The 23,999-nt window shown below is 40.7% G+C and overlaps 1 protein-coding gene across 1 annotated transcript in view; it reads right to left on the bottom strand.

The window, feature by feature from the left end:
* LOC121327812 (trafficking protein particle complex subunit 10-like) overlaps positions 1-23,999 on the bottom strand; it is a 142,538-nt gene that overhangs the window by 59,309 nt on the left and 59,230 nt on the right. Inside the window, exons 6-7 of the mRNA XM_041272020.1 lie at positions 23,299-23,410; positions 234-481 (exon numbers count right to left, since the gene is read on the bottom strand). Coding sequence (XP_041127954.1) covers positions 234-481; positions 23,299-23,410 — 360 coding nt within the window. The remainder of the gene's footprint in view (positions 1-233; positions 482-23,298; positions 23,411-23,999) is intronic.

The following is a 23,999-nucleotide window of genomic DNA, read 5'->3' as shown; positions in this document are numbered from 1 at the left end:
ATTCAACAAAGGCCTTACCCCACAGGGTTTTAATTATTTTCACAGGTCAGAGTATGTTGTAGATGATTTCACTTTAAATCTTAAGGTTTTCAGTTTTTCAGTTAATACCTTACTGTTAAAAATATTGTGTTGCTTTTGTATTATTATTTATTGTAATAAATCAAGTACATAAATAAAATCTATGAATGAGAAGAGCAGCTAGATCATTTATTGGAAGATGATGAGTCTGATACCTCTAATAGATTGAGCTCCTGGACACAGCTGTGGAGCAGCTCCAGGGCACGCTGGGTGACCTCCCAGGGGCGCTGCAGGAAAAGGAGCAGGGTGCACTGCCGTGAGAACAAGTAGCTGCGCATGTCCAGCAAGGTGGCCTTGCTTTTCTGGATCAGGTCCCTCTTCTCCATATCGATAGGCTTGCGTAGCAACAGACCATTCCAGCTGTGCACCGGCTGGCAGAAAGAAGTCAGCCAGTTGGCTCCGTCTGGAAAAACAACCAATGACAGTAAGTTATTAACACAGCACGTTTTATCTAGCACTTTGTGACATAATTAAAGGCACATTTGTAATGGACCAGTCAATCCCCAAAAAGCCTTACTTACTAGGACAGCAGGACTCAGTAAAGTGTAGGGTTGAAACAATAATTGCTTATTGCAATATTATTGATCATTTTTTGTGTCTCAGTTATTTATGGTACTGGAAATTAGACACGAGAAAAAAATTAAATATGAGGAGAATACAATTCTAACTGTGAACCTAGGGGGACGTGCAGTTGTTACAGTGGAGGCACTCTGCCTGTCCCTGCCACTTCTTGTTTTTTAAAGATGCAGCTCTTTGCTGGCTGTTGCTGAAACATACAGACTTTTAGTTTAGAATGATTCAATCAAACAATCAATCTTTATTTTATATAGAGCCTTTCATAGTGGACCACCATCAGAAACTGCTTTGCAAGATATTGAGGAACAATGGATAATACAGTTGTACCGCGTTATACTGCCCCCCCCCCCCCCCCCCCCCTTATAACGCCACTCTCTCATACCGCCAGCTATTCTCTCTGGACAAATGTCACTAATATAAAAACAGTGTTATTTTAACTGTTATATCGCCACCCCGCTGTCCGCCACCCACCAACTTCACAAGCCAAGCAAACGTTCACACACCAATGTCAAAGCAAAATAGAAAGTACAACATGGCGAGTCGACCCTACATTTAATACCAGAGCAAAAGAAAAAAAAATCTGCATGTATGCATCTGAAAATAAGAAAGCAAGACATTGTAAATGTTTTCTTGCCTCTGTTAATCGAAGGACAATCTGAGACATTCAGGTCGATTTGTTTAACCTGAAAAAGTCTTGACGCAGTCTAAAATAAGTGACTTTTATAAACCACAGTAAAAAAAAAAAAAAAAAGTACAGTAAGAGGTTTGTTTGTTTATGTGCAAGTTTTGCACAAATGAAGGCTGACTTAAACTAAAGCATCAGTTTTGTAAACAGCAGTATAGTTTTTTTTATTTTTAAAATAAGTGTTTTCCTGTACATATTCAACGTTTTTTTTTTTTTTTTTTTTTTTTTTAAATTGCTTAAAAAATAACGCTGTTGAGTTTAAATTGTGTTGTGAAATAAATAGGATGGCATTGTTCAATGGGGGATAGTACTGAGCAGGCTTACAGTCATGCCACAAATAGTAAAGTTCAAATGACCAGTACAGTAAAAAAAAAATCATATCCTTTGTTTTTATGGAATTGTTGTTTGGGTGATTTTACACTAAATGAGTGTTTATTTTTTATTATATATTTTTTTTTAAGTATAAACTGTTCCTCAAAAGTAACCATGTATGTTTTGTACAAAGTGTCACTAGTAGACCAACTGCTGTGTTAAGAACTAGTACTGTAGTTTTTAAAAAGATTAATGTTTTATTAAAATGGCCTGTAATTGTATAACGAAACGAAATATAGAAGGTTGTGTGTGTGTTTTTTTTTTTGTTTTTGTTTTATACCCTCACTATAACGTCACCCTCACTTATTGCCCATTTTTTCCCATGGCCCTTACCTGGCGGTATAAAGAGGGTTGACTATATGTTAAATACAAGGCATAGTTAAATACAAACAGCAAAAATCAATGCAAATACAATACATACAGGCATATTACATTATATACAGGGCTAAGATGTGAATTCTAAACATTGTGGATGCGTGTTTCATACAGAATCATACGAATAAGATGGAGTGAAAAACCTGAAATAACAATTTAGACAACAGCTAATAACAGGTTTCAGGCTTAAAAAACATTGAAAGCAAGAGAGAGCAATTGAGTCTTGAGAGTTGATTTGAAGATAGTGACTGTGGGAGCTGCAGGCACTAAAGCTAAGGGTTCCATAAAGTCGGGGCGAAGCTAAAAGTGCTCTCCAAGTGTGGTACACTTTTGCTTGTGTATAACAAGTAGGCCAGAGTCAGAGGACCTCAGCTTGAGTGTAGGGACATAGCAAGTCAGTAGGTTGGAGAGAAACTCTGGACCTGTGTGATGAAGGGCCTTGTAGGCAAGGAGGAAAATTTTGAAAGTAATCCTGAACATTACAGGTAGCCACTGCAGCTGGGCAAGACCGGGGGGTAATGTGATCATGTTTTTTTAAATATCGTACATATTTTACATATCGTAAGGATCCTAGCAGCGGCATTTTGAACCAGCTACAAGGTAGGGACAGACCTTTGAGATGTTTCGGAGGTGGTAGAAGGAGGATTTGACTACAGAGGAGATTTGGGCATCAAAGGTGAGGTTACTATCCAGAAGTATACCAAGGTTTCGTAGAATGGGAGAAGGCAGCATCAGACAGTTTCCAAGGTTCAAGGAAGCAATATTGAGATTCTTGAGTTGAGTTTTCGATCCTACTAGAAGTAGTTCAGATTTGATAGTGTTGATCGTGAAGAAAATTGGCAGACAGCCAGGCCTCGATATCTTGGAAGCAAGCTGAGAACCGGCACCATGGATTTATCAGTGGCTGGATGCAGGACTTAATGGTTTTGAAGAGAATATTTGGATTACCGTGTCACTGGATATGATTTCAGAGAAGTACTTCACCCTGGCCGTAGCGAGTGCATGTCTGTAGCTACTGAGGTGATCGGTCCAAATCTCTTTGTCCAGACGACCTCCATTTGCACTCAGACTTGCGATAGGCAGACTTAAACAGTCAAAGTTCGAGGGTATACCATGGACAGCTGTGATGTTTCTTCACTGTTCTGGTTGTAAGCGGGGCAACTATGTGAATGATCTGAGTAAGGGTGGCGTTGTAGACGGACATGGCATCATCGACCAAAGACAGAAGAGTGCCAGTAAGAGGAGAAGATAACACACATTCCGAGAGTATTATAGGATTTAGCAGATTTTTTAGCAGGTCCAGGGTGTGTCCATGGTGTGAGTGGGAATGTTGACAGATTGAGAGAGTCCAAGATAGTCCAGGAGCGTCCAAGATAGTCCAGGAGCGTGACAAAGTCGGTCACTCAAGGGGAAGAAGGCAAATCAGCATGGATATTGAAGTCATCTAGGAGCATAAATTTGTCATTTGAAGTGCAGATTAAGGAGAGGAATTGCGAGAACTCAGCAATAAAAACAGTTATTCTTTGGTGGACAGATAACAGCATGGGTGAGGGACATGGGAGAGGGGCGCTTGATAGCGATATGCTCAAATGAAGAGAAGGCTGGGAAAGAGAGTTGAGGGAGCAAGCACAGAGTTAGCAGTAACAGCAGTGCCCCCACCTCTACCAGTGAGGCGTGGCTTGTCAAAGAGCGAGTAGCCATTTGGAGTGGATTGACAAAGTGAGTGCTTATTATTTACAGAGTGCCAGGTTTCTGCTAGACAGAGAAGATCAAGATTAGCATCAGTTATAAATTCGTTGAGAAGCAGAGATTTGTTAGAGAATTTAGGAAGAATAATTTATAGTTTGTAGTAGGCAATACAGGGGGGGGAGGGAGTTATTGACGGTATCTGAAGCAAGTACTTAACCAGTGTTCATTCTAGGACAGGATAAAGAGACTACGCTTTGTCCAGACATTAGGTGTCATAGTGGGAATGAGGCTAATGAATCCCCCATTACGAGAGATTTGGAAAAGGTCCTCGCTCTAAGTGCCACAGCTCAGACTGCCCTTGGTTGTGTGGCCCTTAAAATGGCTGGTGCTTAGAACAGCTGGCGTTCTAAGACAGTTTGCCAATTTATACTGTTCTGCAGGTCTAGAGCTGGTCCAGTTTACACACTATCTAAATCAATCTACCACACAGCTCTGAACACTACAGAAAATTAATATACAGGCACCAGAGTCTAATACAGTACGTCACTGTCACAAAGACGGCCGGAGTGGGTGGCGTCAGACCAGAGCCAGGAAATAAACGACAGAGAGGGATGGAGTTTGGTGGAGCTGAGCGAATGGCTTCGCTCAGCATTTAATGAGTGAACAGAACAGAGAGAAAATAAACGGTTGTAACATACAAAAATACAGGACACGGCACTCATAGCCAAAATAAAAAGAAAAACAAAACGGAATATACAGACAAAACACGGTGTGCAGATATTTTAACGATTATGATTATTACTTATTACCTCCGTCTCCAATTCCGTTCTCCACTCACCGAACACACAACTCAGAGTGGGTGAAAGCATGCTGCTTTTATGCAGCTGTACCGAGACTTGACTGCTAATCAATCATTCAGTTGGAGTCGGCGGTACAACTGCACGTGAGTTAATAAAGTGCAATTCCCTGTGCTCACATATTATTACTTTTTACTTGCACGTGAAGTGCTGTGCAATCCTCATGCCTAAATACAAATATACATTTTAAACACTCGTGTTACACAGACCCGTTTATATCCTGTGTACCAGTGACTAAACACCAACATTAAAACACAACACATAAGACAAAATATACACTGGGGTGGGCACTTTGCCATAGTCACCAACTGGGATGAATCGCTGTTTTAAACCCATGATGCAAGGCTTAATGTAGAGCGGCCTTCTAAAAAGACACACTACAGACAGACAGTACATTCCCAAAAATTACCCTAAACAAACACCTTCCTCAGAAGCAACCACACATATACACACATATTCATGCAACAGTGTCAAAGTGGATTCCCTTGTCCTAAAAAAGATTTTGTACTCCATGAATATAACAGAAAATATATCCTCCATAATTGTAAATAATATAGATTAATATAGTGGTTATTGAAATAAATTAGTCCATGACTAATTTAATATTCAAATGATGACTTTGAATATTATGCACTAAAATGGTGTCACAGCAAATGATATGGTATGCTATGAGGGACACACAGCACATGCGATTAACGTGCGTTAAAAAAATTATTCTCCCAAAAAATGTACGTGTTAATCGCAGAAGTTAAATGCGATTAACAGCCCTATCTGTAATACATAAAAAAATGCTTACACTTTCCTTAGGTACTTGCTTTGTTACGTTTCCTGTACAATTTCTCTCTACCAGAAAATGACGCATAAAATAATTAAAATCACTAAACAACTGCCCAGTGCTTATTAGCAGAATTAATATAGGTGGTCTGTTATTACTATTTGCTTATATTTATTCTGGAAATATTTCTACAGAGTAATGAAACATTTTAGTATACTTCTGACCAGTGTTGCCAAGTTTCATAAGAAAAAAAAAGTGGCACTGTCTTTCAGAGCAAGACAAATCCATTTCAGAGGGAGGGGAGTGGGGGAGTTTATACAAATTCTGTATTGTTTTGTAGTAGTACTAGTTTTTCTTAATTGATGGTGCATTAGAGGGGGGTCATCATATCATTATGTGCATGAAAGTAACAGAACTGGAATATACAGAGGGGATCTTAAACCATTCTCTGTGTCTTCTTGGTCTGGTCACAAACTCCCCCACTGACAAAGAATGCTTTTAGAAAGAGTCAAACTAACTGCTGGACAAGTGTTTTATCTTTACCTATCACTGAATGTGTCATTTTGGCACCAGTAGTATTTTGCTGAAGGCAACTTCCAGACAATTCTGTGTGCCTTGACACCGAAGACGAGAACCAGTCCTTGTTGTAAATCCAGCCGACCGGGGGTGAAATAGCGGACCAATGGAGAACAACCGTCGGTACGAGAACAACCAATGAAAGACACTTCACGTGGACTCAGACACTGCCCAAAATAACAAGACTAACCAATCACAGGGCTGAAGACAGAATCACAAAAACCTGCTGACTTTTGAAGTGCAGTCGTGCTGCTGCTGCCAGACGTGCATGCTGACCAAGTGTGCTGTCCGTAAAAGGAGGTGTGCACGAGGAGTGTCCATATGCTAGAGGTGGCTTGGAGTTCGGAGGAACGAAATGGAAGTTACACTGCTCTGAAGAAAGTTTCTGAAGTCATGGGAGCACACTGGACTGAGGAATATTGTCTTTTGTGTGTAATGCTTTGATGTAACTGGTGGCAACTTATTGGTCAGGTTACGCTTGTCTTCCAATGCTAAGGCCAAACATTGCAGCACCTGGTCATGGCGCCAAGTAAACTGTACTTGGCTAAGACCCACCTTACATCCTGTCAAAATGTGCCTTAATGTTGCAGGTGATGAACAAACACAAAGGACATGAGGGATCCTCACACCCAGAGGTTTAGGTTCTGTGGTCAGGGGAGAACATTATATGCTGATCTGATGAGGAAACTGATCCTGTTCTGTTCCATTTTCCATAGGACTTGCCAGCTGATCTTGCGTTGTTCCACAATCTCCCATCTCATCCATTCTCCCTGCATGGCCTGGGAAACGGCCTTTACACACCTGATACTCTCCTCCTGCTTTTGCACCTCATGGACTACCAGCTTCCTTCGTTGGGCTGGGGTTGCCTTGTGCCATGCAGGAGGAGCCGAACTGAGACCAAGACCTCCTTTTCCATGCTGAACTTGCCCCATAATATCTCCAATTCGAAGGGTAGCCTTAGCATCTTCCACAGCTTTCTCTGCCGTCCATTTTCTTCCAGTTTTCAACACTGGTGCTGCCTCCCTTACGCATCTGTATTAGTGTTTATTATCATTATTTGTCCATCTTATGATAAAGATTAGTCTAGTTTTTTTCAGTTCATCCATAAATACAACACAGTTCCTCAGGATTGTGTATGTTACATGTGGGAACAATATTTCTGAGTTTAGCTTAAACAGAGTAAAATATCTGCTATTAAAATTGAACAAAATGGTCCCATAGCGTAGCAGTAAAAGCAAATTCAACACAGGGAGCCACATCCTCAAAGGCTCAAATCTGGGCTGCTGGTTGCTGAGCCAGCAGGCTGCCCAGCGGCAATGAAATTGGCCACATTGCTGGAGGGGAGGTTTGATTTCTTGGTCAAGGACCTCGCTGCCTCTTGGTGCACGGCTACCCAGTCTGCCAAGCACTCAGTTGCTCGCTATATAATAGCTGTGCTCCTCACAAAGTGAAATTACCACAGGGAGCCAGCATGCCAGTAGCCACACAGCATAGTTCATACACTCTTGTCTCTTTCTTTGGATAATGACTAGTTTTATATATGAATCCTGAGCATAATTAAACAATATACTACACTTTGGCCTTGACATGAGTTTAGTGGCCTAGATGCCCTCTGCAAATTTATTGAAATCAAGGCCATTTGGGGATTGCCCTTTCTTGCCAATTTAGAGCCCTGAAAACGTAAAAGTTTACCATTGGTATTTCTGCAGTTTTACCATGCTTTTTCCGTGGTTAAACTATGCATTTAGTTTGCCATGCTCGTGAATATGCTTTACCATACCTAACCACTTTTTACAACGCTTACCTATGCTATACCATGCTTTGCTTTTACTATGGGAAACTTTTATAAAATGGCCAGTGTGTGTATGTGCAGTATTGCCTTGCAAGCTCCACTGGTGTCATCTTAAACATATTACATTTGCTTTTCAGTTTGTCAGGTGAAAAAAAAAAAAAGTGGGTGGGGGAATCATTTTTTTTCTTACCCATGGTAAGCCCACTATCACAAAGTTTGAAAACTTTAGGTTATTATCATAAGACTGGTTCCCTGAAATAGAAATGTAACCATTAATAAATGGTATTTACCTCCTAAAGACCTGAATCCTGAATACTGATATATCAAAGATGCTCTTTGAGCCTGTGACGCAGTCGTGACCCTGACCCGGAGAGATGAAAAGGACTGTGCTCACAGATCTCAGCAGCATTTTTCCTTCAAGCCTCATACAATCATGTATACAGTGATCTTAATGGAACCTATTTCAGGTAACCAAAGTTATGATAACAATTTAACCTTCCCTTTCAAGTACAAAATGTAACCATTACCGAATGGGCGAGTGTACCAAAGCCGTTGCAAGGGTAAGATTGCAGATGACTAAATTCTACAAGGCTAAACCAAAGGCTGCCCTATGCTTTACTATTCGGAACCCCAGTAATAAGTAGCTAGGGTGAAAAAATTGAGGGAGTTTTTCACCTCTATGCCTGTGTTGTACGGGGTCGACTGAGAAGCCACCCTTAACTCTAGTTACAAAGCCAGTGTTTTGAGGATCTACGACATGTCTGTAGTCTGTAAAGGTATGGGGAGTAGCCAATGCTGCTGCATTGCAAATGTCTGACAGATGCAACCTGGAATAAAGCCCATGAAGTTGCCATGTCCCTGCTGGAATGGGCAGGGGGCAAGTTGGCCAGCTCACTGGCAGTATGCCTGCCTGTGTCTGCTAACACTTGAACTTCACCCCATAGCAGACAAAAAATTGTTTGGACTGCCTCTAACTTTTTGACACGTCAGCGTAGTACTCCAGGGCCCACACTGGGCAGAGCATATGGGATTCAAGGAAACGCATGTACATGGATTAGGGAGTGGTTAACATGTAGAAAACAGAAAGTACTGAGTAGAGGAAAAACCTCAGAATGGAGTGTGGTAACCAGTGGTGTACCACAGGGATCAGTATTAGGTCCTCTGCTATTCCTAATCTACATTAATGATTTAGATTCTGGTATAGTAAGCAAACTTGTTAAATTTGCAGACGACACAAAAGTAGGAGGAGTGGCAAACACTGTTGCAGCAGCAAAGGTCATTCAAAATGATCTAGACAAGATTCAGAACTGGGCAGACACATGGCAAACGACATTTAATAGAGAAAAGTGTAAGGTACTGCACGCAGGAAATAAAAATGTACATTATAAATATCATATGGGAGATATTGAAATTGGAGAAGGAATCTATGAAAAAGACCTAGGAGTTTTTGTTGACTCAGAAATGTCTTCATCTAGGCAATGTGGGGAAGCTATAAAAAAGGCTAACAAGATGCTCGGATACATTGTGAAAAGTGTTGAATTTAAATCAAGGGAAGTAATGTTAAAACTGTACAATGCACTTGTAAGACCTCATCTTGAATATTGTGTGCAGTTCTGGTCACCTCGCTATAAAAAAGATATTGCTGCTCTAGAAAGAGTGCAAAGAAGAGCGACCAGAATTATTCCTGGCTTAAAAGGCATGTCATATGCAGACAGGCTAAAAGAATTGAATCTGTTCAGTCTTGAACAAAGAAGACTACGTGGCGACCTAATTCAAGCATTCAAAATTCTAAAAGGTATTGACAGTGTCGACCCAAGGGACTTTTTCAGCCTGAAAAAAGAAACAAGGACCAGGGGTCACAAATGGAGTTTAGAAAAAGGGGCATTCAGAACAGAAAATAGGAGACACTTTTTTACACAGAGAATTGTGAGGGTCTGGAATCAACTCCCCAGTAATGTTGTTGAAGCTGACACCCTGGGATCCTTCAAGAAGCTGCTTGATGAGATTTTGGGATCAATAAGCTAATAACAACCAAACGAGCAAGATGGGCCGAATGGCCTCCTCTCGTTTGTAAACTTTCTTATGTTCTTATGTTCTTATGTTCTCTGTCAGACTGTAAAAGAGGTGGATGGAAAGCCTCCAATTTCAGAGACTGGTTGACATGGAATGCTGGGATAATCTTTGTCAAAAAGGCTGGATTGGTATGGAGCGTAACCTTTGTACTGGCCTGTGACAGGGTGCAGCCTGTCTTTGTGTTTTGTGGTGGTTAGAGTGGATGTGAGTCTGCTGTGTGGATCTGAGTGAATGAGTTTGTGTGACAAATGTGTGAAAGGGGCTGCAGCTGATGAGGTGCGAATTGCCCAATTAGCTGCAGCACCTGTATAAAAGGGAGTGGTAGGAGTATTAGTTGGTGAGTGTTTGTAAGAGTAAGAAGATGTGAGAGTGTATTTTGTGTTTAGAATTTATTGTTAACAGTGTTTTGTGTTTGTTCTGTTTATTTGGCCATTGTGCCTTTTTGTTTGGTAATTATTATTTAATTAAAAGTATTTTATTTGCTGCACCTTCCGTCTCCGAGTCTCCTCACTTTGGCTATCCTGTCACATGGCCTCTGTAAAAATTAAGCTGATTTTCGATATCAAGAACGCCTGCAACTCACTCACCCGCATTTGGGAGGTGATAGCGAGCAAGAAAGCTGCTTTACAAATGGCAGCTTAGCTGAATGCTGGGGCTCAAACGGAGGCTTCGCGAGTACATTAAGCACCATGTTTAACCTCCAGCGAGGAACAACTTCCTTCAAGCCAAAGTAGCTAAGTCCATTTAAAAAAATTGGTGTAAAGTAACATGGCAAGCTGAAACAGCTGCCAGATAGACCTTTAATATAGAGGGTGATTTCCACTTGTCAGACAAGTCTTGCAAAAATTGTACTATTACTGACATTGGACAAGTGGGTTCAAACCCACGAGGCAGAGACCACATCTGAAAGATGCCCTACTTGTACCTGTACTGGGAACATGTGGACTCTGCTCTGGATTCTTGTAGTATGTCAATAACCCTATTAGACAGACCCAGACGGGTAAAATTCAACTGTTCAGGGGCCAGACCCAGAGCTGAAGGATCGATGGGTCTGGATACCATAAGGTCCCCCGTGCCTGACTGAGCAGGTGACACTGCTTCAGCAGTCTCCATGGCTGGCCACTCAGGAGCTGCATCAGGATTGAAAACCAGTCCCTGGGTCAATACAGGGCTACTAGGAGCACCTTGGCCTGATCCTGTCTGAGGAGCAGGGTGAGCGGTGTTAAGGCATATAACAGATTATTATGGAGAACCAGAGGGGCCAGTGGGTTGAGGTAAAGAGGAAATCTCTGCTCTTCCAGATGAAACGCCACTCTGAGATGCTGGGGACTCCCCTTGAGATGCACTGCTCACAGCTCACTTTCTTTATGCCTGAGTGAATAGATTATTGGAGATTGAAAGCTCGTGGATGCAGCGTAGTGAGGGAAGTGCTAGCAGTATTGGTTAAAATAGTTTTTTTCACTTCTTTTTAATTTTGTAGCTATTCTTTGTATGTAAAAAGATTAAAATCGTAAGACTCTAAATGTAATTGACCAAAGCTAATTGACCAGAGTTTACTGTATAATGGAGTGGACTAAAATATTTCTAAACATTGTACAGAAAGGTTTTTGTGTGTTGTGTACTGTGCACTGTTCCGTACAAGGGTTGGCCTCCTTTGGACTGAAAGCAGTACATGTGAAAGCAAAGGTGTGTTCATATAGAGACTTATGGGTTGGGTAAAGCATGGAGTGCTGCAGTGCTGAGTGAAGTCTGATGAGAGACTGATGGGATTTTTAGGACAGATGTTGTAACGATCACTCTACAGGAAGATAATCATATAGACTGATTGACAGCAATCAAAAACAAAATAATAAATAATCAGGACAACAAAGGAATAATAATAATGAACACCAATATATTATTCAACACAATAAAGGCATATCTGGGCAAAAACAAGACAAGTTCTACACAAAAGGAAAAAAATAGTATGACAGTCACAACCCAGAATAAGTTCGAATTTTTTTTTAATGTCCATTCTTCACAACTGTGAGGTGTAACACACAATATAGCCAAATCTGTTGCACCCCAATATTAGCTTTCGTCCACCTTGCAAGAGTTATAATGCAAGGATAAAAATAAATAAATAAATAAATAAATTGTTGGTTAGATCTCACCCACTTATCCTGTCCAAATTGCCCAAAGCAGACTTGAGTGCAATGGAAATAAAGTTGCCGAATATTTTTGTAAATCCACAGGGAAGTGAATGAAAGCCAATCCAAGAGTAAGAGCAAAGTAGAAAAAAAAGAAAGACTTCTATCTTAAGGAATTATTGATTTAATAACCCTATTGATGGCAGGTATTCAAAGACGGGTAAGATCTAGATTGATTTTTAATTGATAGGGGTATATTTTACATAGCGACTGAAGTCTATTATTTGAATGCATTAAAATGCTCTCAGCGGAGGCATCTATGCAATCAGCTGAGCAAAGTAAATTGACTTTTATTACGTTAGCCATTGAGTGGCAGAGGTAATAGCTATTTTGTGATTTGTGCCTGACTTGTCAAAAAAGTCATGAGCATCCACTGAAATGCAATAAACAATAATGAACACAGGATGAATAAAAAAGTTTAATACACAGTCAGGTAACACACACAAAGCTACCGGTCTCTGCGTGTCTGACTTGGTAATTAAAAAAAAAAAAAAAAAAAAAAACCCAGCTGGTTCTCTCACAGCTTCAAAAGCCACACTCTTCACCCAGCCTCTCCCTCTGCCAGGCTTAGATTTCACTCCGTCGTGCACGCTCCCCCAATCACAGGCACGCATTCCCGTCTCACGACCCATTATCGTAATGCACAGAGCACCCACACTGTCCATTAATCCTCATGGATCTTGGTTAGTGGTTTGTAAATAATTTCTTTCATTTCTTTGAGTACTATTCTGAGAATCTCATCTGGCCCAGGGGATTTGTTTATTTTAAGAGCTCCTAGTCCATTTAACACTTCTGCCTTGATTATGCTAAAGTTATTTAAAACTGGATAGGAACAGGTCCTGGAGACAGTGTCAGGGATTCTTTTGATGAGACCAGAGGCGGGACGCCTCTCATATCAGCAGCCAGGTAGTTGAACACCATGGCTGCGATGTCTCGGAGGGACACTGGATGGTGTTGCTGTTCCCAAGTTTCCCAACACTCCCCATCTCGGGCCCACAGCAAGTTAATCACCTTTGGGAGGTCTCGTTCCAGGCCACCGTCAGGGTCAGTCAGCCAGTCCCAGATCTCCCTCGATAGTGGCCCTCGAGCAAGCAGGGCTTCTCCCACCGACACTGGAGATGGAACCAGCAGGCACTCTCCCTCTGCTGGTGGACACTTGGGCTGTGGACACTCCGACTCCCCCTTCTGGGGCTGTGGATGCACCGACTCCCCCTTAGGCATAGGGCAATTGGGATCCTCATCCTCTGGCTCCTGTTCTGGGCAGTTCTCATCCTCATGCCATAAGCAAAGCACATAGTGCACCATCTTGGCTCCCTCTACCTCGTCCTCATCTTTCCCCTTCTCTGCCTCCTTCTCCTCACCTTCCTCTCCTCGGCCAGTTCCTCCTCTCCCTCTTGGTAAGGGCAGACAGCCACCCGTACACCCCACGGGCAAGGCACCAGCCTTGGTCCTCCAGATCACTGAGGAGCTCCTCCAGCTCAGTGCAGCCATCTCCCCAGCCTTCCATTTTTGCTGTTTTTTTTTTTTTTTTTTTTTTTTTTAAAAACACTGCGGTTCCCTCTCTGGTCTGCGTCTAGGAGGCACTAGTAATCCCACGATTACAGCACGTGTCACAAAGACGGCTGGAGTGGGTGACGTCACACCAAAAACAGGAACCAGGAAATAAAACAAGAGAGGTGGAGTTGGGTGGGGCTGAGCGATTGGTGCCGATCAGCATTTAATAAATGAACAGTCAGATTATTACCTCCGTCTCCAATCCTGTTCTCCACTCACTGAATACACAACCACGAGTGACTGAAAACATGCAGCTTTTATGCAGCTGTACCAAGACTTGATTGCTAATCAATCATTTAATTGGAGTCGCGGTACAACTGCACGTGAATGAATAAAGTGCAATTCCCTGTGCTCATATATTATTACTTTTTACTTGCACGTGAAATGCTGTGCAATCCTCGTGCCTAAATACAAATATACATTTTAAACACTTGCAGTTCCAAGTACTATTTCTGTGTGAGTTATTCTTGGTCCCTCTTAAATGTTCTGTGAAGTGCCTTTTTTTCTCCGAATTATTTTTTTTTTAAATTTATTTTACAATCCTTTGGGATTATATTTGTTTTGCACCTCTAGTACTACATTTCTGAAAAATAGCCATCCTTTTTCTACGGATGTTTTTTCTATTTTACTCCAATCTACTTGTTAGTCTCTGTTTCATTCCTTCATAGTTTGCCTTTTTAAAATTGCAAACCTTAGCTTTAGTCGTAACTTTTGGGGTTTTAAAGCACTTCAAATGAGCCCATGTTGTGATCTGAGTTTGCCAATGGTTCTCTAACCTTTATTTCAGTTATTTCAAAAGACTAAATAGAGGCATGCCCCCTCCTCTAGTTGGTGCATTGACAAATTGAGTTAGGAAGCAGTCATTTGTCATTTCTACAATTTTAATTTCGTCTTTCTCTGTCGTGCTCCCCATTGTATTTTCCCCATTTTATATTGAATTGAAATCCCCCGTTAGTATGGCTTCTCCTTCGCTACACACATTTCTAATGTGATTGTATACAGATTATAATGCTCAGTGTTTGAATTAGGCGTTCTATAGCATACCCCTTTTATTATGCTCTTTGAGTTTTTGTCCATTATTCTGACCCATATTGATTCTGCATTATTTTTCTTCCAGATTTAGCACCTGGGCTTCAAGACTATTTTTGATGTATAGTGTCACAAAGACGGCTGAAGTGGGGGACGTCAGACTAGAAACACTAACCAGGAAACAAACAAAGAGACGGAGTTTTGGTGAAGCTGAGTGCTTGGTTGCGCTCAGCATTTAATGAAAGAAGAGAACAGTAAATAAAAAGGCTGTAACAAACAAAAACACAGAACATGGCACTCGTTGCCAAAACAAAAAGACAAATAAAATGGGCTATACAGACAAAACATGGTGAGCTTCTATTTTTAACTACTATTATTTATTATATTATTATTATTATTATTATTATTATTATTATTATTATTATTATTATTATTTATTTCCTCCGTCTCCAATCCCGTTCTCCACTCACCGAACACACAACAACCCTGAGTGAGTGAAAACATGCAGCTTTTATACAGCTGTACCAAGACTCGATTGATAATCAATCATTTAATTGGAGTCGCGGTACAACTGCACGTGAATTAATAAAGTGCAATTACCCGTGCTCATATATTATTACTTTTTAATTGCATGTGAAGTGCTGTGCAATCCTCGTGCCTAAATACAAACATACATTTTAAACACTTGTGTTACACAGACCCGTTTATATACTGTGTACCAATGTCTATAAACCAACATTAACACACAACATACAACACAAAATACACACAGGGGCGGGGACTTTGCCACAACAGCTCTACTCCTCCGCCTCTTCTGTCCTGCCTGTCGTTCCTATACAGTGTATTCCCACTAATATTATATTCGTCTCTATCACTCTCGGATAACGCCAAAAAAAGTAGCTATAGTAATTTTAGGAATACAGTAACATAACAAAAAATGTGCAGCCTGTGACAACTTATCAAAATTGGTAAAGAGGCCCCCATACGTAAATTATTGGCCACTCCTGGTGTATACCCACTAATATTATATTAGTCTCCATCACTCTCAGACAACCAAGTTTCAGTAACCCTATTACATCATAGTCACTTGTTAGTGCAGTAGCTTCAAGTTCTAACACTGTTTTTGAGACGTCTACCATTTTGATAACTAATTTAATGGCTGTCTTACCTGAGTTGTTGCCATTGTTTTGATGTAGTCTTATTTCTGTTTTTTGTTGATTTCTCCCCCCTTCCTTTCTAGTTTAACCCTTTGCGGTCCTATATTGGACCAGGTCTGACATTACAATTTTCCCTTTCCGGGCCAAAGTCGGACCCTGTCTGACATCATCAAAAAGACATCAAGCACAGGTCTCAGTTGTCATTTTTTCTCCAGAAAAAGCCGAGAAAACATTTCAATGTCTGAGTGAGACCGATAGGAGCCGAGAGAAGCCGAAAAAAGAAAGGCAGATCTGAGCAATACAGAGAGGACAGGCACCACAGACCTAATATGGACGTAACAATGTCATCCACATCGGTACAAACAACATTGGAAGAGACAGACCAAAATCCCTGCAAAACAAATTCAGAGAGCTAGGAAGGAAATTAAAAGAGAAAACCAAAACTGTGGTATTTTCTGGTATACTACCCGCACCTTGCAAAGGACCATATGGACAGCTGGAAATAATTAATCAAAACGCATGGCTGAAGAAGTGGTGCACACGGGAAGGCTTCACCTATCTTGATCATTGGACCACATTCTACAACGAGGACTATCTGTATAGACGGGATGGACTGCATTTAAATAACAAGGGAACTAGTCTACTTGGAGAAAAGATCCTCGAGCAGGTTCGGAAGCATTTAAACTAGAAAAGAAGGGGGGAGAAATGAACAAAAAAACAGAAGGGAGACCGCATCAAAACAAGAACAACAACTCAGGTAAGACAACCATTAAATGTATTTATCTAAATACTAGAAGTATCAGAAACAAAATTCTAGAACTTGAAGCTACTGCACTAACAGGTAACTATGATGTGATAGGTGTTACAGAAACGTGGTTGTCTGAGAGTGATGGGGACGAATTTAATATTTGTGGGTATACACTGTATAGGAAAGACAGGCAGGACAGAAGAGGAGGAGGGGTAGCGCTATACATAAGAAACAGTCTTGAAGCCCAGGTGTTAAACCTGGACAAAGAAAATAAAACCGAATCAATATGGGTCAGAATAACGGACAAAAATTCAAAAGGCATAATAATAGGAGCATGCTATAGACCGCCAGATTCGACGGTGAGCACAATAATCTGTTATACAATGACATTAGAAATGTGTGTAGCAAAGGAGAAGCCATACTAATGGGGGATTTCAACTTCCCCCAAATAAAATGGGAAAACCCGGTGGGTAGCGCGAAGGATGAAATAGAAATGGTGGAAATGACAAATGACTGCTTCCTAACACAATTTGTGAAGGCACCCACTAGAGGGGAGGCATGCCTTGATTTAGTCTTTTCAAATAACGAAGATAGAATAACTAAAACAGAGGTCAGAGAACCACTGGCAAACTCAGACCACAACATGGTCTCATTTGAAGTGTTTTTTAAATCCCCAAAAGTAATGACTAAAGCTAAGGTTTACAATTTTAGAAAAGCAAACTATGAAGGTATGAAACAGAGACTAACAGAAGTAGATTGGAGTAAAATAGAGAAAACACCCACAGAAGAAGGATGGTTGTTCTTCAAAAATGTAGTACTAGAGGCACAAAACAATTATATCCCTAAAGTAGACAAATCTAAATGTAAAACTAAATTGCCAAAATGGTTTAATAGATCAATTAAAAAAAATATTCAGCGAAAAAAAGGCACTTTACAGAGCATTAAAAAAGGACCAAAAAGAAAGTACGCAGAAAGAGTACACAGAACTGCAAACGCAAGTCAAAAAGGAAGTTAGAAAGGCCAAGAGAGAAATAGAAATAAACATTGCTAAGGGAGCTAAAACCAATTCCAAAATGTTTTTCCAATATTACAACAGCAAGAGAACATTCAAAGAGGAGATTAAATGTTTAAGAGATACAAATGGCAAAATCGTAGATGAAGAAAAAAAATAGCAAATATATTAAATGATTACTTTTCACAAGTTTTTACAAAGGAAGATACTGACAACATGCCCCACATGTCATCCAGTTCCTATCCAGTTTTAAATAACTTTAGCATAACTGAGGCAGAAGTGTTAAAGGGACTAGGAGCTCTTAAAATAAACAAATCCCCTGGGCCGGATGAGATCCTCCCAGTAGTACTCAAAGAAATGAAAGAAGTAATTTACAAACCGCTAACCAAGATCATGCAGCAGTCTCTTGACACAGGGGTGGTACCGACAGACTGGAAAATTGCAAACGTAATACCGATCCACAAAAAGGGAAACAAAACTGAACCAGGTAACTACAGACCAGTAAGCCTGACTTCTATTATATGCAAACTTATGGAAACTATAATAAGATCCAAAATGGAAAATTACCTATATGGTAACAGGGTACTGGGAGACAGTCAACATGGTTTTAGGAAAGGGAGATCGTGCCTAACTAACTTGCTTGATTTTTTTGAGGATGCAACATCGATAATGGATAATTGCAAAGCATATGACATGGTTTATTTAGATTTCCAGAAAGCTTTTGACAAAGTCCCGCACAAAAGATTAATTCTCAAACTGAACGCAGTTGGGATTCAAGGAAACACATGTACATGGATTAGGGAGTGGTTAACATGTAGAAAACAGAAAGTACTGATTAGAGGAAAAACCTCAGAATGGAGTGTGGTAACCAGCGGTGTACCACAGGGATCAGTATTAGGTCCTCTGCTATTCCTAATCTACATTAATGATTTAGATTCTGGTATAGTAAGCAAACTTGTTAAATTTGCAGACGACACAAAAATAGGAGGAGTGGCAAACACTGTTGCAGCAGCAAAGGTCATTCAAAATGATCTAGACAAGATTCAGAACTGGGCAGACACATGGCAAATGACATTTAATAGAGAAAAGTGTAAGGTACTGCACGCAGGAAATAAAAATGTACATTATAAATATCATATGGGAGATATTGAAATTGGAGAAGGAATCTATGAAAAAGACCTAGGAGTTTTTGTTGACTCAGAAATGTCTTCATCTAGACAATGTGCGGAAGCTATAAAAAAGGCCAACAAGATGCTCGGATACATTGTGAAAAGTGTTGAATTTAAATCAAGGGAAGTAATGTTAAAACTGTACAATGCACTAGTAAGACCTCATCTTGAATATTGTGTTCAGTTCTGGTCACCTCGCTATAAAAAAGATATTGCTGCTCTAGAAAGAGTGCAAAGAAGAGCGACCAGAATTATTCCGGGCTTAAAAGGCATGTCATATGCAGACAGGCTAAAAGAATTGAATCTGTTCAGTCTTGAACAAAGAAGACTACGTGGCGACCTAATTCAAGCATTCAAAATTCTAAAAGGTATTGACAGTGTCGACCCAAGGGACTTTTTCAGCCTGAAAAAAGAAACAAGGACCAGGGGTCACAAATGGAGTTTAGAAAAAGGGGCATTCAGAACAGAAAATAGGAGACACTTTTTTACACAGAGAATTGTGAGGGTCTGGAATCAACTCCCCAGTAATGTTGTTGAAGCTGACACCCTGGGATCCTTCAAGAAGCTGCTTGATGAGATTTTGGGATCAATAAGCTAATAACAACCAAACGAGCAAGATGGGCCGAATGGCCTCCTCTCGTTTGTAAACTTTCTTATGTTCTTATGTAACATGGACATAACATGGACATGGATGGAATCAACTCCCCAGTAATGTTGTTGAAGCTGACACCCTGGGATGCTTCAAGAAGCTGCTTGATGAGATTCTGGGATCAATAAGCTACTAACAACCAAACGAGCAAGATGGGCCGAATGGCCTCCTCTCGTTTATAAACTTTCTTATGTTCTTATTTAAAACAATGTTAATTTAACAACCAACTGAACCATTTCCATCGTCCACCAGATGGCAGTATTTCTATATTTTTGACCAGATCTTCTTGACTACACATTCGGCGTCACAATGTCTTGTCGCTAGGATTTTATTGTCACAAGTGTGAAACACTTTATTTGAAGTTTGTCACATAATTCTGATAACACTCTAAATGTTCTTAACAAAGTCAAGTCTACCTGATCATCACAGCAGGGAATTTAAAGCAGTTTATAATCCACTTAAATCTGGCTGACCAACACAGCAGGGGATTTAGCTTACACATGGCTCTGGTAATCAATGAGTTTATCCAGATCTCTTGTCAGAAGTGTCTTAGAAATAAAGATTCAATAGGTATATTTTCATTTAAGCAAATATAAATTGTACTTTCTACATCACAGTGGTGTACCAATCACCTGGCTTGATTGAGACAGCAACAGTTGTTGCATCGTCAACTTTTTGAAGGTGCTTCGGCTCAGATACAGGTTGACCTGTCTTAGGCCGAGGATCGGTCCGAGGCCACCATCCTGCTTGGGCACCAAGAAGTACCAGGAGTAGAATCCTTCCTCCAATTGGAGGGGGTCTATCATACGAATAGCTCGCTTTTGCAGCAGAGCTGCTACCTCCTGAGACACCATTGTGGCGTCTAGTGGGTCCGTGACTGATGTTGCAGTCACGTCCCAAAAAGGGAGGAGGACTGTGCTTGAACTGCAGCGAATAGCTGGTCTGAGCAGTAATAAACACCCAGATGACTGGTGCACTGGCCCCCCAATAGTCCAAATGACTTCCTGAGAAGGGGCCCTGGGCCAATGGCAGCAAATTCCTATGACTGCTGCTTAGCCTGTAGCTTGGTCTGCGGCTTCTGTCTGTGCGCAGGATGGAGGAACCTATTAAAGTCTCTGCGACGAGGCCTGTTTTGAACGGCTGCTGGGCCCTAGGGTGCCAGTTTGCTGCTGGTTTACGTACTGGAGGTGGTCACTTGGGAAGCAGGTGAGCCAGCTTCCCAAGCATGCAGTGAGAGCGCTGCAGCATCTCGTTCAACAGCGGTGGTTTGTCTCCGTCAGACACACGTGCCTGTGAAAGCCAAAGCTGCCTTTAGCAACTACCAGCATAGCCAGGTTTCTAACTACAGCCTCTCCGTTGAGCTTGGACACACAGAGCAAGTTTTTGTTAACCAGGTGCAGCTCATCCAGCTGGTTAGGGCATGTGATTCTTCTAGAGGGACAACAGCAAATGTGACTGGTAGGATACCAGGATTCTGTTGTAGTTTCCTAGCTGTGCGGCGAACAATCTGGCTGAATAGGCCCTCTCGAGGATCACCTCCGAAATCCGACACTGTTTGTTAGGGCAGTCACCTCTATAAGAGAAGGTGATAAGGGAAGAGCGCTGAGCAGAAGTAAGGCAGTAAAAGCACCTGCCGTGCTTGTCCTCAATAGGCAGACTGGCCTTGCATGTCTCACAGGGAAAGAACCCAGGCAAGATGCAAGGAGCAAGCAATGCAGTGTACAGCTACAGATGTACAGGTGCTGCCTCAATCCGCTTATAGATATTGACCGAGTCATACCTGGAGGTTACCGGGTTGGTTTGGTGTATTTAACACCGGGTTGGTACTAGTTCAGGACCAGTACAGTACTGGTTCGGAACCTGGGTCGGCACCAGACCAGTTTGGTGGCTTTGGCAATGCATAGGACCGGGTTGGTGACTTTAGCACAGGGTCGGTACCGGGTCGGTTCAGTACTGGTTCAGTGGCTTTAGCACCGGGTCTGCTGTTATCAGTGTGGTAACCATGGTCCCAGTACGGTACAGGTCCACTGGTTCGGAGTCACAGCGGGTGGCAACGTACAGGGATGCCCATCACTAAAAGCCACTGGCAAAACCACAGTCAGTACCACACACGAGACCGAGGGAAGTCTGCTTGTTAGAATGGACTAAATGCCTTTACAATGGTGATACTAAAAGCTGTCACCAAAACGGCATAAAGTGTGGCTGAAATTGTAAGCAACAACAACAACAGAAGCGAGTACCTCAGTCCTGCGCAGTGCTGCTGAGAGATCTGTAAGCGCAGTCCTTTTCATCCCTCAGGGGACGGGGATGGGGACGGGTCACGACTTCATCACAGACTCTAAGAGCAGCTTTGGTACATCAATTTGGGTCTTTAAGAGGTAAATACCCCTTCAGTAATGGTTACATTTCAAACTTGAAAGAGAACTCCTTGTACAAAACATCAGGGGTAGAAATCACAAAGCAGACTCTGTGAAAGACAGACTTATTAATATGCCAGCTCCTATTCGCCCACCTCCTCAGAGGCAGTGATGGACAGTATGTCCTCCTGTGGCCAATCTGTGTTCTCAGCCCCATGGGGCCCCATGGGAAAATGCGGGGCAGGTGGCGCTGAATGTTCCCACAGTAATTCACCGAGTACAGTTCCATGGTGGTAAACAGCTGCCCAGATCTTTTTCATCTCTGCTGATCACCTGGAACCTGGCCTTCATCTTTTCCGCGGGCGAGGACATACATGTCTTTACCTTTACCATTTTACTTATAGTTACATAATTAATGTTTTCTCTGGATATGTTAAGGTTTTTAAAATGTATAAACTCCATTGTAAGGACTCTGCAGGACTCTGTTTATGAAATTGAAGCAGGATGGACACAAAAAAAAAAAAATACTGGCAGTGGAAGCCAGGCATGAACTGTGTGATGTTTACTTGCCATGGTACAACGCATAAAACCGTCATTGAAATTTAATTTATATATAAAAACTATTAATTACAAACAATAAACAACATTTTTCATCAGATAAAACCAGCACATTATTTGTTATTGTTATGTAAATTTCAGACATATCTGATGTTCTATTGTGGTACCTATCTACTTAATAAATAGTACAGAGCTAGACATGGGTGGGAAAGATGGCATTTTAAACAAAGTACTATTTTGTTCCAAGCTCTATAAAAAAAGAGTTACTGCTTTATTAGACACCATATAATTTACAGGTGGGAAAATTAAATGGCTTTTTCCAAGACATAATATGCTTTATATAATTCTAAATATGATCATGCAAAATATTTTAGTTATCAATTAAACTACATGGTGCTAACAAAATAATTCCAATCAATCTTACTTATATGCAGGTGAAATAAAAGAAGGTGAAATAAAAAACTTGAATGGTACTTTTTTTAAGTTGCTGGAGAAGAATCTTACATCAGAAGAATACATCAGTGCTGTACTTCTGGTCAACTTCATAAAATCGAATGAAGGAATTAGGTCAAAATTGCAAATATGTCAGTCATAAGAAAACCAGTGATTGGTAAATGCAAGCCAATGTATCTACGGTCAAGAAGGTATTTTTTAAGAAAATAAATAACAAACACTTAGAATGTTTTTGTTAATACATTGTTTTTTCCTTCACGGACTCAAACTTTCAGAAGTGTGTTGGATGAATTCCATTACTGGGAAGTACAGCGTGGGAAAAAGTGCTTTACGTTCAATTTTATTGTTTATACATGCTATAGAAAAATTCCATTAAAAATCACAACACAATTAACATAATCGTGCTTCTTTCATCTAGGAAAACATGAGAGCAATGAAGTGAAGGTAATGCATATCAGATAAGATTTACTGGAATTATTTTGTATATGAACTTTAGTATTTTGTTAATTTTTCAGTTGTTAAATGTTTTCTTCCATTCATTTGATCAAAAAGCAATGTAGAAAATAGAACATTACCTCCAGCACCAAAATTAACGACGTATTGTGTAAACAGAGCATCCAATTCATCATACTGCACCAGGGCATCTTCAAATTGTTGCAGCATCTCAAACACAAACGCTAGCTCTTCCTTAAAAAAAGAAATAGCCAACAAAATATTTGCTTACTTAACCTACAGATAGCCATCAGGTACATTAGGAGCATACTCAGTAAAATGGTGTCACTCTGACCTATAGCCACAGCACTGTGTATACATTGGTTATGAAGACTGTGCTGCCAACCAAGTCAGTACCATGAAGTATTTCAAGATGACCTACATTCGCAGTAAGTGGAATAACTTTTATCAAATATCATTTCCAGTCAGAAGCTACATTTACTGTAAAAGAGTGCACCCTAAATTCTGATATCCTAAAGATCTGGACTTATGCAAAGTGTATATAAGTTTTCAACACAATTGGATGAGTACTTCTTTAAAATACAGTAACTGTACTGGAACCTTCACTACATGCCCATCTACACATTTATCTGCATGGGGTGATGAAAGGGTTCTCTTCAAAAGAAACACATGCAACACCAGACAGTTTAACTCCTTGGTTAACTGCTACTCTGACACTAATTTGTTTATTGCTGGAGCTATACGATTAAAACTAATTTTATCCGTTCAGAAAATGTGTTTTGTGTAAATATATTAAGCAACAGTGGGACTACTGGAAAATGGA

This window comes from Polyodon spathula, chromosome 15 (genome assembly GCF_017654505.1).
Source record: "Polyodon spathula isolate WHYD16114869_AA chromosome 15, ASM1765450v1, whole genome shotgun sequence".
Classification (NCBI taxonomy): Eukaryota; Metazoa; Chordata; class Actinopteri; order Acipenseriformes; family Polyodontidae; genus Polyodon; species Polyodon spathula.
The sequence above is the reverse complement of the archived record's forward strand: the minus strand, read 5'-3'. Positions and strand labels throughout refer to the sequence as shown.